The sequence below is a fragment of the Phyllobates terribilis genome, unplaced genomic scaffold, assembly GCF_046119375.1.
Source record: "Phyllobates terribilis strain yellow unplaced genomic scaffold, ASM4611937v1 Scaffold_11__3_contigs__length_659146591, whole genome shotgun sequence".
Lineage (NCBI taxonomy): Eukaryota > Metazoa > Chordata > Amphibia > Anura > Dendrobatidae > Phyllobates > Phyllobates terribilis.
In genome coordinates this window covers 220,623,499-220,639,196 of record NW_027362771.1, presented here as the reverse complement: position 1 = coordinate 220,639,196, position 15,698 = coordinate 220,623,499, and the positions used below count along the sequence as shown (strand labels likewise).

Sequence of the window (15,698 nt, the reverse complement as noted above, 5' to 3'; positions counted from 1 at the left end):
TTTGCTATGTCACCAGTCTTGTCACCACATTCTAAATCAAGTCAGTGACATAATAGCTCAGCAGCCAGCTCGTACATCACTGACTAGATGTTTCATCAGCTCTCAGCGCTGGTGACACAGCAGAAACAAAGGCTCCTATGATAAAATAAGCAGGCAGGGAAATGTGTTCACACACACAAGTGATATGTTAGTAAAAAAACAACAAAATATTGCCAAACATTTTTAACCCCTTCACGACGAGTGGCGTACATGTACGGCACATGGCGTGTTGTTCCCTTTGGCGTGGGCTCCGGTGATAAGCTCGCACCTTTCCGGGGACATGACAGCTGATCTAATCAGCTGTCATGTGCCCCTAATAGCCACAGGTGGAATCACAATCCACACGCTGCTGTTAGCATGTTAAATGGCGCTGTCAATCTCTGACTAGTCCCGCCTATTGGCACCCATGTCACATGACCGCGGGTCACCAATGGGTTGGCAAAACAACTCAGAGTCTGCAGGAGACCCCTGCGGTTGTCATTGTCAGGATGCTGAGAGCGCCAGCGGTCGGCGCTCATAGTAAGTGAGCATTTCTGTGAGCAACTGTGGAATTGCACTTTTTTTGCAATTTCATGGCACTTGGAACTTTTTTACCATTTTCCAGTACATGATATGGTAAAACCAGTGGTGTCGTTCAAAAGTACAACTTGTCCCACATAAAATAAGCTTTCACAAGGCCATATTGACAAAAAATAAAAAAGTTATGGCTCTGGGAAGAAGGGGAGCAAAAAACAAAAGCACAAAAACGGAAAATGGTCCAGGGGTGAAGGGGTTAACCAAGTCTTTGCGATCGCGCCCGCACACAGGCTGTGCGGGCGCGATTGCCGCAGGGTGTCAGCTGATTGTCACAGCTGACACCCGGTACTATGTGCAGGGAGCGGTCCCGCACCTCTCCCGGCACATTAACCCCCGCAATGCTGCGATTGAAATCGATCGCAGCATTGCTGTGGCAAGGGGAGGTGATCGCAATACTCGCCTCCTCTTCCGGCCTCCAGCGCTGTCTGCCGCGGCTTCCCGGATGTTGCCATGATGACCCAATGTCGTTATGACAACATCTGGGTCACCAGACAGCAGGAAGATAGTTTGGTCATGCGCAGTGCATGACCAAACTATCCTCTCCCTGTGCACCGCTGACAGCCTGCATAGCACAGGTATGGTGCTCCATTCCTGTGCTATGCAGGCGATCGGAATAAAAAAGTGAAAGTCCCATAGTGGGACAAAGTATAAAAGTAAAAAAAGTGTCAGAAAATGTAAAAAAAATAAATAAAAAAAAAATTGTAAAAATATAAAAAAAAATATAAAAAAGATAATCCACCAAAAATAAAAATATAATGTACCCATCAATAAATATTATTATGAAAAAACAAACAAACAATAAAAGTACACATATTTGGTATCGCTGCGTCCGGAACGACCTGTCCTATAAAACTGTACCACTAGTTAACCCCTTCAGTGAACACGGTAAAAAATAAAAATAAAAAACGAAGCAAAAAACAATGCTTTATCATCATACCGCCAAACAAAAAATGGAATAAGACGCGATCAAAAAGACAAATATAAATAAAAATTATACCACTGAAAATGTCATCTTGTCCCGCAAAAAACAAGGTGCCATACAGCTCCATCAGCCGAAAAATAAAAAAGTTATAGCTCTCAGAATAAAGCGATGCAAAAAAATATTTTTTTCTATAAAATTGCTTTTATTATGTAAAAGCGCCAAAACATAGAAAAACTATATAAATGTGGTACCGCTGTAAACGTACTGACCCGAATAATAATACCATATGCGGAACAGAATCAAAGAATAAAAAGAAAAACAATTCCTGAATTGTTGGTTTTTGTTTATTCTGCCTCCCAAAAATCGGAATAGAAAGCGATCAAAAAATGTCATGTGCCTGAAAATGGCACCAATAAAAACGTCAACTCATCCCACAAAGAGCAAGCTGTCACATGACTCTGGCAGCCAAAATATGGAAAAATTATAGCTCTCAAAATATGGCGATGCAAAAACTAGATTTTACAAAAAGATGTGTCTTTTAGTGTGTGACAGCTGTCAATCATAAAAACCTGATATGATTCTGGTATCGCTGTAATCGCACTGACTCGAAGAATAAAGTCGTCTAATCACTTATACCGCACGAGGAATGGCGTAAAAAATAAACTCTAGGGTTAGGGTTGGGGTTAAGTTTGGGGTTGGGCTAGGGTTGGGGTTAGGGTTGGGCTAGGGTTAGGGTTAGGGTTGGGCTAGGGTTAGGGTTGGGATTTTTTTCAAAAGTAAAAAAAAAAAGATGACGATATGGCAACTAGTGTTGAGCGCAAGTGCTCGCTACTTGAGTTTGCATCGGGTGCTCGGGTATACACTGAGTATCGCAGGTGATCGAGTGACATGCTCGAGTCTCCGCCACATATGCTTTGCGGCGAAAAAAACCTCACGGGGATTGCCTGCCATGCACGACCGATCCCCACATGTATTTTTGGGTGTCTAATAACCGTGAAACATGCGGACGGGGATTCGAGCATGTCACTCGAGCACTCGTGATACGTGGTGCATACCTGAGTACCTGATGCAAACACAAGTAGCGAGCACTTGCACTCAAGACTAATGACAACTTATTCAATATGATGACCTAATGTTATCAAATTCTGTGTCGTACCTCTGGGTTCAAAATGTTCACTATACCCCTTGATAAAATCCTTGAGGGGTGTAGTTTCCAAAATGAGGTCACTTGTGGGGGGTTTCCACTATTTAGGCACATCAGGGGCTCTCCAAACGCGACATGGCGTCCGTTCTCGATTCCAGCCAATTTTGCATTCAAAAAGTCACACAGTGCTCCTTCCCTTCTGAACTTTGCCGTGCGCCCAAACACTGTATTTTCCCCACATATGGGGTATTGGCGTACTCAGGAGAAATTGCACAAAAGTTTTTGAGGTCCATTTTCTCCTCTTACGCTTGTGAAAATAAAAAAATTGGGGCTAAAACATTTTTGTGGAAAAGTTTGATTTTTTTATTTTCACGGCTCCATGTTATAAACTTCTGTGAAACACCTGGGGGTTCAAGGTGCTCACCACATATCTAGATAAGTTCCCTGAGGGGTCTAGTTTCCAAAATGGTGTCACTTGTGGGGGGTTTCCATTGTTTAGGCACATCAGGGGCTCTCCAAACGCAACATGTCGTCTGCTAATTATTCAAGCAAATTTTACATTCAAAAAGTCAAATGGCGCTCCTTCCCTTCCGAACCCCGCCGTGCGCCCCAACAGTGTTTTTTCCCCACATATGGGGTATCTGCGTGCCCAGGGGAAATTGCACAACAAAGTTTGGTGTCCATTTTTTCCTGTTACCTCTGCAAAAATAAAATAAAATTGGGTCTAAAGTAACATTTTTGTGAAAAAAAGGTAAATGTTCATTTTTTTCTTCCACATTCCAAAATTTCCTGTGAAGCACCTGAAGGGTTAATAAAGTTCTTGAATGTGGTTTTGAGCACCTTGAGGGGTACAGTTTTTAGAATGGTGTCACTTTTGGGCATTTTCTGTCATAAAGACCCCTCAAAGTGACTTCAAATGTGATGTGGTCCCTAAAAAAATGGTTTTGTAAATTTTGTTGGAAAAATGAGAAATCGCTGGTCAACTTTTAACCCTTATAGCTCCCTAATAAAAAAAAATTTAGTTCCAAAATTATGCTGATGTAAAGTAAACATGTGGGAAATGTTATTTATTAACTATTTTGTGTGACATATCACTCTGATTTAAGGGCATAAAAATTTAAATTTTGAAAATTGCAAAATTTTCTACATTTTCGCCAAACTTTCATTTTTAGCACAAATAAACGCAAGTGATATCGAAGAAATTTTACCACTATCATGAAGTACAATATGTCTCGAAAAAACAATCTCAGAATCAGGGGGATCCGTTGAAGCGTTCCAGAGTAATTACCTCATAAAGTGACAGTGGTCAGAATTGTAAAAATTGGCCTGGTCATTAACGTGCAAACCACCCTGGGGGGTAAAGGGGTTAAAGAATATATTTTTAATACAAAGACATGATTTTAATAATAGGTAATTTTGTGCTGATAGCTTCCTTGTAAAAGGGTTATGCATGATTTAAAAAAGGGCAAGAAATGTGTTAAAATAAAATAACCATTACTCCCCAATTCAAACCACTTCTGTTCTAGCACATGAGAATAGGGACATTGGAGCAGAGGCAGATTATATATGTGCGATATGGTTGTTTTATTATCTTAACACATTTCCTACCCTTTCAGCCACAAAAAAAAAATATTGGACAACTCCTTTAACTTTAATAGCATAAAAATAGAATATTTGTTGCAAAATACCACTTGCTGGAATGAAGCGACAGCATGCTGTGAAAATGCCTCACAACTTAGATTCCTGATGAATTCATGACTTCATCTTTTCCAGGTAGGAAGGTCTTTGATTGTAGTATAAATCTTAGTGATGTGCCACCTATGGGTATGATGAGACAATTACTTTATATAGAGGAAATAAGTGACAGCTAATATCTACCATACTTTGTTTCAGAAATATAAAAGTCTACCACTATCACCATGATCATCATCATCATCACCCATTTCAGGACTTTCCAGTGATTCGGACATTTGTTTTGATCACATCCCTGTCACCACTGCGTGCATTTATTCACTCCATGGCGCTGGTGCAGACTGAGCCAAAGAAACTATTTGCTCCAATGCAGGTATTATATATAATATGACTATATAGATTGCATTATAGAAATAATATATTATTATATTACTTTTTTTTTTAATCAGAGGAAAACTAACCACTATAGCATCTAATGTACAAATGCCGTGCAGAGAGAATGACTCTAGTATTTAATGAGGTTGCTGACAATAAATCATGTAAAATTTATGCCATAAAGAACAATATTTTCACATTTTTATTGTCCAAGGAACTTCCATAGAAAGGTACACATATGTTTAAAAAATGTACTTGAAGTTTCTAAACTGCTTGTCTTTAAACTATTCTTCCTTCATATTGTTTGCTTTGTGTAATCTCTTTGTTTTCACAACTATATGTATTTATTTCTTAATACTTTCAAAATGAGTAATATAAAATGGTTTGTTTCCTGCTGCAGTACCACATGCTGGCAGTAGGTGGTACTAAAGTCTCACATGATTGTTATGTGTGCATAAATTGTCTTAGGTCGAAGTTTTCCTTTTCCTGTCATTTACTGTATGTTTTAGGCCCTTCTCTGAGTCATGTTTCTACTTTTAACAGCTGCTGTAAACTTTGCCTGAACCATTTTAGACTTTCAGTTGTCAGCTAATGTGCTACAGTGGCATGTAAAAGTTTGGGCACCCCAGGTCAAAATTACTGTTATTGTGAATAGTTAAATATTTTAGGCAAAAAAAAAAAAAAAAAAATTGTAATTTTTTACATTTTAAAAATTATAAAAAGGAAAATGGGCCGATACAAAAGTTTGGGCACCGTTGGAGATTTGTGTGCCAGATAACTCTGACCAAGGTTTCAGACCTTAATTAGCCTATTAGGATAATGGCTTGTTCACTATCATTGTTAGGAAAGGCCAGGTGATGCAATTTCCCAGCTTTATAAAAACCCAGCCTCCTCTAACCTTATGACAAAAAACAGCAGCCATGGGTTCTTCCAAGCAGCTGCCTAGCACTCTGAAAATGAAAATGTCAGAGGCCCACAAAGAAGAAGAAGGCTATAAGAAGATAGCAAAGCGTTTTCAAGTTTCCCCTTCCTCAGTTCGAAAGAACTGTATTTTTCGGATTATAAGACGCAATTTTTATCCCCCAAATTTTGAAGAAAAATGGGGGGGTGTCTTATAATCCGAAAATAGCTTACCTGGGATGGTGGCTGCGGTGGAGCGGGGTCCCTGGAGGCTGGCCGCTGCTGCAGGAAGCTGGGGGTGGCAGTAGAAGTGGGATGTTTTTGCTGGCCCCTGCTTGGAGAAGGGGGTATTCAGCGGTGCGAGGCTGCGGTAGGGCCTGGGCTTTCACAAAATATTGGTGCACTTCTCATCCTTTTCACTGCAGTGGACTTTGGGATAATGGTCCCCGGAGGCGGAGCATGCTCAAATTGAGACCTCGGATCTTAAGCTCTCGTCTCCCGAGATCTCGTCTTTCGAGATCTCAATCTGTGCATGCGCCGTCTTCAGTGGCCTTTTTCCCGAAGTCCACTGCATTGAAAAGGATAGGAAGTGCGGGGACTCCCATCATTTTCTGAAAGTCAGGAGCCCGCTGCAGCCTCGCACTGCCGGACACCCCCTGTTCCCTGCTCGGGACCTGCAGCATCGCCCCACTTCTGCCGCCGCCAGCTTCCTGCAGCAGCGACCCTGCCTCTTGGGATCCCTCTCCACCGCAGCCACCCCTCCCAAGGTAAGCTACCGTAAAATGGGACTATAAGACACACCACCATTTCATTAAAACATTTTTTTTCCTATTGTCCTCCCCAAAATTGCTGATGAGTCTTATGGTCCAATGCATCTTATAGTCTGCAAAATACGGTAATTAAGAAATGGCAGTTAACAGGAACAGTGGAGGTCAAGATAAGGTCTGGAAGACCATGAAAAATATCAGTGAGAGCTGCTTGTAGGATTGCTAGAGAGGCAAATCAGAATCCCCGCTTGACTGCAAAAGACATTCGGAAAGATTTAGCAGACTCTGGAGTTGTGGTACATGGTTCTACTGTTCAGAGATACCAGTACAAACATAGCCTTCATGGGAGAGTCATCAGAAGAAAACCTCTCCTGCGTCCTCACCATAAAATTCAGCGTCACAAGTATGCATGTAAACAAGCCTGATGCATTTTGAAAACAAGTCCTGTGGACCAATGAGGTTAAAATAAAACTCTTTGGCCACAATGTGGTATGTGTGGAGAAAAAAGGGCACAGAATTTCAGGAAAAGAACATCTAGCCAACCAATAAGCATGAGGGTGGATCAATCATGCTTTTGGGGTTGTGCTGCAGCCAATGGCACAGGGAACATTTAACGGGTAGAGGGAAAAATGGATTCAATGAAATTTCAACAAATTCTTGATGCAAACATAACACCATCTGTAAAAAAGCTGAAATTGGAAAGAGGATGACTTCTACAAATGGATAATGATCCTAAACACATGTCAAAATCCACAATAGACTACCTCAAAAGGCACAAGCTGAAGGTTTTACAATGGCCCTCACAGTCCCCTGATCTGAACATCATTGAAAATCTGTGGCTAGACTTCAAAATAGCAGTGCATGCAAGATGACCCAGAAATCTCACAGAACTGGAAGAATTTTTCAAGAAGGAATGGACAAAAATTCCTCAAACAAGAATTGAATGACTCTTTGTCTGGCTACAAAAAGAGTTTACAAGCTGTGATACTTGCAAAAGGGGGTTCTAGTAGGTACTAACCATGCAGCGTGCACAAACTTTTGCATCTGCCCACTTATGTTTTTGCAATTTTTAAAATGTAAAAGATTAAAATATATATATACTGTATTTGCCTAAAATACAAAGGAAATGTGTCATCTTTAACTTTAGCCCTTTCAGAGATCATTTCATCTTCAACTTGATTAACTGTTCACAATAACAGTAATTTTAACCAGGGGAGCCCAAACTTTTACATACCACTGTATATGTGAAATTTATGAATGAACTACTCATAAACTTAGTTACCTGTTGTTTAATATCAATAAAGGCAGCTCTGCTTTGTATGAGAGAGTGTAAATTTTAGAGTTAGGTTTGTTTTTTGTCTGAGTGCTGCCATATTAGTGTCCCAATAATGTAGTAGTGCACTAAAGTGCTTAAATAATACATCCACACAGTGCCAATGACAGATGGAATAATTGATTTTTAGAATATAAACTGCATACATTATTAAACAGACCTCTTAGACCTGATGAGGCTGGAGTACTTACTATGACAATCCATGTCAGAGAGCCTAAAGAGTGAAAAAGCTTATGATTCCAAGGGTATTCAGTCTCCAACTTCCCCAAATGCTCATTTTAATTGCATAAACGATGAAATAGGATTTTAGAGACAATGTAACATGGATTTTCAAAATAAGTACATCAACCTTATCAGGTCAACAAGATCTATTTAATTATGTATGCAGAAAGTGGCGGAACATGACTCATGACTCATACAGGGAGAATTGACCTCCTGTTTCTACATAGAGCTTAGAAGGATTCAGCTAGTCAGTTTTTAATCACGTGATGTCATAGACCTAACGGAAAACAGAAGAATTAACTGGGTAGAAAGGCAAAATGAGCAATTGTAAGTGCACAGTGCTACTGTATTTAATATGAAGACTGCAATATATTAAGAGAATACAAATTTTGATGAGAGTGCTTCTTTAATGTCAGTTTTATCATTCCATTTGAACAAAAATGAAAAGATCTGGCATAGTAGTAGTGTAAAAAGAACTGAAATTAAAAGATCTTCATGTCAAGGTCCTTTACAATAAGCATAGTGCATTCTGCAGTTTTATAAGCACAACTAAAGAAAATCTGTAGAGATCAAGCATCACTTTACCTTTGATTTGACCGTTTTAGTAATCTAGTTTGATTATCAATGAATAATAAAAGAGGACCTGTCACCAGATTTCATGATAAAAACGGAATACATTTTTATATTGATCTCTTAGACATGATGAGGTTGGTATACTTATTTTGAAAATCCTTGTCAGAATGGGTGTATAATCCTGATATTAAAATGAGCATTTTATGAGTCCAACTATAGAATGAAATCAGTCATGAGTAGTGTTGAGCATTCCGATACTGAAATATCGGGTATCGACCGATATTCGCGGTATCGGAGTTCCGATACTGAGTTCTGATACTTTTACAATATCGAATACCGGAATCGGAAGTTCCCATAATGCCTGCGCTCTGCAGTGTCTCTGAAGGATGACAAGCTGGATGGCAGCGCTCAGCTGCGATCCAGCCTCTTATCAGAATGCCATCCCAGCGAGGGAGAATTCTCCTACTCAAGCGCTGACATTACATTATCTCCCTTACATTACAATTAAATGGAATAGCAGGAATTAATATTTTTTTAAGACGTTAATGCCACAGCCATGGTTGTTGTGGCATTACAGCGGTTGCCCAAATCGATGGGAACAGTGCTCACAGTGAAACATGAAAAGCCGGCAATTCATCAGCGGCATATACCGGTACCCGACAATTTAGAACAGAAAGAATAGAGCTTCACACATAGATTAGATAGATACAAACATGTCAGTCACATATATAAAAAGTACAGTGACAGTGTTGGTTACTGTACTTGTCATTTAGTGTTAAAATAAAGGATTTATTAAAAAAAATAATAGTGTTTTCATGCACTGTCTCTTTAAAAAAGCCGTCCGGCAATTCAGCATCGGTACCTGACAATTTAGAACAGAAAGAATAGAGCTTCACACATAGATTAGATAGATAGAAACATGTCAGTCACATATATAAGAAGTACAGTGACAGTGTTGGTTACTGTACTTGTCATTTAGTGTTAAAATAAAGTATTTATTAAAAAAAAAATTGGCGTGGGGTTCCCCTAATTTTAGTCTCTAGCGGAGGTTAAGCAGACGGCTGGGGCAGATGTTTGAAGCCTGGGAAGGGGGTAATACCCACGGAGCTTCCCAGGCTACTAATATCAACCCCCAGCTGAATACCTAGCCTTTACTATCTATTAAAATGGGGGACCCCCAAAAAAATGACGTGGGGTCCCCCCTATTTTAATAGCTAGCAATGGCTAGGCAGACAGCTGGGGGCTGATATTAATAGCCCAGGAAGGGTGCCATGAATATTGGCCCCCTCCCAGGCTAGAAACACCAGCCGTCAGCCGCCCCAGAAATGGCGCATCCATAGGATGCGCCAATTCTGGCACTTAGCCTCGCTCTTTCCACTGCCCTGTAGCGGTGGCAGTGGGATAATAGGGCTGGGGTTGATGTCAGCTTATAATGCCAGCTGACATCAAGCCCATGTTAGTAATGGAGAGGCGTCTATAAGACACCCCCATTACTAACCTCATAGTCAAAGTTTAAAAAAAACACAAACACCCAGAATAAAGTCCTTTAATTGAAATAAACACACAATTCTTTATTGTTCTAAATTAAACCATACCTACCGTCACGCTCATTCCAGCTGAAGCCAACGATCTCCTGCAATAAAAGTAAAATAATAAAGCAACATCATCCTTACCTTTCCATGGTTCCCAGGACGGCTTCAGCTCTGCTACATTCACATGACAGGCTGGATCGCAGCAGAAAGCTGCCATCCAGCCTGTCATGCCGCAGGCAGACACTGAGAAGCGCAGGCATGCTTGCGCTCCTAAGTGTCAGGCTGTGACGGCATCCAGATGAGCCGACAATGAACTCAGCTCACCTCATGCACGTCACTGACAGCGTGGGGGAATTCTCCTGCGCATGCGGTGAGCGTGAGAGACTCGGCTCATCTGGATGCCGTCACAGCCTGACACTTAGGAGCGCAAGCATGCCTGCGCTTCTCAGTGTCTGCCTGCGGCATGACAGGCTGGATGGCAGCTTTCTGCTGCGATCCAGCCTGTTATCTCGATGTAGCAGAGCTGGAGCTGTCCTGGGAACCATCGAAAGGTAAGGATGATGTTGGTTTATTATTTTTCTTTTATTGCAGGAGATCATTGGCTTCAGCTGGAATGGGCGTGATGGTAGGTATGGTTTAATTTAGAACAATAAAGAATTGTGTGTTTATTTCAATTAAAGGACTTTATTCTGGGTGTTGTGTTTTTTTTAAATACTTTACTAGAAATTCATGGCGGTCATGTCTAATATTGGCGTGACCCCATGAATTTCAGGCTTAGGGCCTGCTGACAATACCAAGCTGGCCCTAACCCCTTTATTACCCAGTGAGCCACCGCACCAGGGCCCTGGATGAGTTGGGTACAGCGCCAGAAGATGGCGCTTCTATGAACGTGCCATTTTCCGGGGTGGCTGCGGACTGCAATTTGCAGCCGGGGGGGCCCAGAAAGCTTGGGCCTCCCTGCGCTGCAGATTCCAGCCCCCAGCTGCCTAGTTGTACCTGGCTGGACACAAAAATAGGGCGAAGCCCCACTTATTTTTGTTTTCTAATTATTTCATGAAATTCATGAAATAATTAAGAAAAAAAGGGCTTCCCTATATTGTTGTGTCCAACCAGGTACAAATAGGCAGCTGGTGGTTGGGGGGCAGCCCGTTCCTGCCTGCTGTACCTGGCTGGACACAAATATAGTGCGAAGCCCCACGTCAATTTTTTTTAATTATTTCAGGAAATTCATGAAATAATTAAAAAAAAAATGATGTGGGGCTTCGCCCTATATTTGTGTCCAGCCAGGTACAGCAGGCAGGAACGGGGTGCCCCCAACCACCAGCTGCCTATTTGTACCTGGCCGGACACAACAATATAGGGCAGACCTTTTTTTTTTTAATTATTTCATGAATTTCATGAAATAATTTTAAAAAAATTGACATGGGGCTTCGCACTATATTTGTGTCCAGTCAGGTACAGCAGGCAGGAACGGGCTGCCCCCAACCACCAGCTGCCTATTTGTACCTGGCCGGACACAACAATATAGGGAAGCCCTTTTTTTTAAAATTATTTCATGAAATAAGTAAAAAAAAATTGACGTGGGGCTTCGCACTATATTTGTGTCCAGCCAGGTACAGCAGGCAGGAACGGGCTGCCCCCAACCACCAGCTGCCTATTTGTACCTGGTTGGACACAACAATATAGGGAAGCCCTTTTTTTCTTAATTATTTCATGAATTTCATGAAATAATTAAAAAAAAAAAATACGTGGGGCTTCGCCCTATTTTTGTGTCCAGCCAGGTACAACTAGGCAGCTGGGGGCTGGACTCTGCAGCGCAGGGAGATTCAAGCTTTCTGCCCCCCCCCCCCCCCCGCTGCAAATTGCAGTCCGCAGCCACCCCGGAAAATGGCGCATTCATAGAAGCACCATCTTCTGGCACTGTATCCAACTCATCCAGGGCTCTGGTGCGGTGGCTCACTGGGTAATAAAGGGGTTATGGCCAGCTTGGTATTGTCAGCAGGCCCTAAGCCTGAAATTCATGGGGTCACGCCAATATTAGACATGACCGCCATGAATTTCTAGTAAAGTATTTAAAAAAAACACCCAGAATAAAGTCCTTTAATTGAAATAAACACACAATTCTTTATTGTTCTAAATTAAACCATACCTACCGTCACGCACATTCCAGCTGAAGCCAACGATCTCCTGCAATAAAAGAAAAATAATAAACCAACATCATCCTTACCTTTCGATGGTTCCCACGACAGCTCCAGCTCTGCTACATCGAGATGACAGGCTGGATCGCAGCAGAAAGCTGCCATCCAGCTTGCCATGCCGCAGGCAGACACTGAGAAGCGCAGGCATGCTTGCGCTCCTCAGTGTCAGGCTGTGACGGCATCCAGATGAGCCGAGTCTCTCACGCTCACCGCATGCGCAGGAGAATTCTCCCACGCTGTCAGTAACGTGCATGAGGTGAGCTGAGTTCATTGTCGGCTCATCGAAAGGTAAGGATGATGTTGGTTTATTATTTTACTTTTATTGCAGAAGACATTGGCTTCAGCTGGAATGGGCGTGACGGTAAGTATGGTTTAATTTAGAACAATAAAGAATTGTGTGTTTATTTCAATTAAGGGACTTTATTCTGGGTGTTTGTGTTTTTTTTAACTTTCACTATGGGGTTAGTAATGGGGGTGTCTTATAGACGCCTCTCCATTACTAACCTGGGCTTGATGTCAGCTGGCATTATAAGCTGACATCAACCCCAACCCTATTACCCCACTGCCACCGCTACAGGGCAGTGGGAAGAGCAAGGCTAAGTGCCAGAATTGACGCATCCTATGGATGCGCCATTTCTGGGACGGCTGACGGCTGGTGTTTCTAGCCTGGGAGGGGGCCAATATTCATGGCACCCTTCCTGGGCTATTAATATCAGCCCCCAGCTATCGGCCTAGCCTTTGCTAGCTATTAAAATAGGGGGGACCCCATGTCATTTTTTGGGGGGTCCCCCATTTTAATAGCTAGTAAAGGCTAGGTATTCAGCTGGGGGCTGATATTAGTAGCCTGGGAAGCTCTGTGGGTATTACTCCCTTCCCAGGCTTCAAACATCTGCCCCAGCCGTCTGCTTAACCTCCGCAAGAGACTAAAATTACGGGGAACCCCACGCTAATTTTTTTTTTAATAAATCCTTTATTTTAACACTAAATGACAAGTACAGTAACCAACACTGTCACTGTACTTATATATGTGACTGACATGTTTCTATCTATTTAATCTATGTGTGATGCTCTATCTTTCTGTTCTAAATTGTCGGGTACCGCTGCTGAATTGCCGGCCGGCTTTTTTAAAGAGACGGTGCATGAAAACACTATTATTTTTTTAAATAAATCCTTTAACACTAAATGACAAGTACAGTAACCCACACTGTCACTGTACTTCTTATATATGTGACTGACATGTTTCTATCTATCTAATCTATGTGTGATGCTCTATCTTTCTGTTCTAAATTGTCGGGTACCGCTGCTGAATTGCCGGCCGGCTTTTTTAAAGAGACGGTGCATGAAAACACTATTATTTTTTTTAATAAATCCTTTAACACTAAATGACAAGTACAGTAACCCACACTGTCACTGTACTTCTTATATATGTGACTGACATGTTTCTATCTATCTAATCTATGTGTGATGCTCTATCTTTCTGTTCTAAATTGTCGGGTACCGCTGCTGAATTGCCGGACGGCTTTTTTAAAGAGACGGTGCATGAAAACACTATTATTTTTTTTAATAAATCCTTTATTTTAACACTAAATGACAAGTACAGTAACCCACACTGTCACTGTACTTATTATATATGTGGCTGACATGTTTATATCTATCTAATCTATGTGTGAAGCTCTATTCTTTCTGTTCTAAATTGTCGGGTACCGGTGTATGCCGCTGCTGAATTGCCGGCTTTTCATGTTTCACTGTGAGCACTGTTCCCATCGATTTGGGCAACCACCTCCCCCAATACATTGTACATTATTGTTAGTTTTCCTTCATGTAGAATTAACCTACTAGGAAAGAAAGGGTTTATTTTCATTCCGATATTTGTGTCCCATTGACTTGCATTGGTTTCCGGTATCGGAATCGGCGATATCCGATACTTTTTGAGTATCGGCGCGATCCAATCCGATCCGATATTTCCTGATATCGGAAGGTATCGCTCAACACTAGTCATGAGTCTTAGTGGATTCAGCCTTTACCCAGCCATCCACCCAGCCTAACTGGCAGCTGCAGGTTGTATACTTATTTCTCATTGCAAAATGCAAATAAATGTATCTAATTTATACAATGTGATTTTCTTGATTTTTTGGGGATATTCTATCTCTCAATGTTAAAATTAACCTACCCTCAAAATTATAGACTGTTCATGTCTTTGTCAGTGGGCAAACTTACAAAAACAGCAAGGGATCAAATACTTATTTCCCCCACTGTATATATTCTTCATAGGGCGCTGAGTAGAGTAGAAGGTTACAATTGTGCAATACAGCTGCCAGCGAGGGACTATAGTTTGTTTCTGTGACTCACTGACAGAATTATTTATTGTACTAAGCCCTGTTCTGTTTTCTGTACATGCTGAAAATGGCCACCGCATGGCGCTCCTCTAACCTGTAAGAGGATGGTATCAATCATCACAGATGGCTGTTCAGATCTTGAATTAGATCTGGGTGAATCTAGAAATGTTTTAGTTTAGCGGAACCCTGAAAATGTTTATTGAACACCTTGAATACACTTGTCTACTTTACAGCCACCAGGTGTCTCTGTCAGAGTAGATATTGCATACACCATTGTACTTTGGTTGAAAAAGAGTGGTCTGAACATTTTTTAAAGTAAACTTCTTGAGTATTAAATTTAAAAAAAATGTAATTATCATGAAAAACCATCATCAATCATTCCTTATTCAAGTATAATTATAACTCTTTAATCCCTTTAGGACAAAACCAATTTGTTCTTCAGTAGTGAATACCTTTTTCTTTTTTCATCTTGGCATTTCGGATTGTACCTTCTATAGGTACCATTTGGGGTTCATACATCTTCATTTAATCTTTATGAATATAATTTCTGGCGGACGAGCAAACAACATATTCCAAAATGCCCAACGCACAGAGTATCTAGAATTTTATAAAAGATTCTGTCTAGAGATGAGTGAATTGAACAGTGGAGAATCAAAGTCACGTTGAATTTCCTGAAATTTGCGGTTTCAAACCAATTTGAATATTTTCAGATTTGATTTGAAGTTTGCGAAAAAAAAAAACTTGTCAAACACCATTTCCCAAACTGTGGAAGCATCAAAGAGCAGGCTAATGTCATTTTGCATGGCCACGCAGACCTCCCTATAATGCCCTACAGCTATGACATCTAGCGGATTCTCATACCTTGTACAGTGGTGGTCTGTATCTGGGCCATCAGAAATCAGCGGTTCCCAGTGTAGCACAGTTTGTACGGCAGAGTCATTTTCCATCTCCAGAGGCCTAGGGCAAGTTTCTCACTCCTATAGAGTGTAAGCTATTATAGTCAGCAGGGTTCGCTCTCTCTTTCTCGATCTTTCCTGTAGTGTGTAAGCTCTTATGGTAAGCGGGGTCCTCTCTCTGTCTCTATCTTTC

At 41.2% G+C, this 15,698-nt stretch overlaps 1 protein-coding gene across 2 annotated transcripts in view; it reads left to right on the top strand.

Moving 5' to 3' along the window:
- CPED1 (cadherin like and PC-esterase domain containing 1) overlaps positions 1–15,698 on the top strand; it is a 581,247-nt gene that overhangs the window by 202,067 nt on the left and 363,482 nt on the right. For both annotated transcript variants that reach the window (XM_073652067.1, XM_073652068.1), the window contains exon 6: positions 4,575–4,746. In XM_073652067.1, the coding sequence (XP_073508168.1) occupies positions 4,575–4,746 (172 nt within the window). The remainder of the gene's footprint in view (positions 1–4,574; positions 4,747–15,698) is intronic.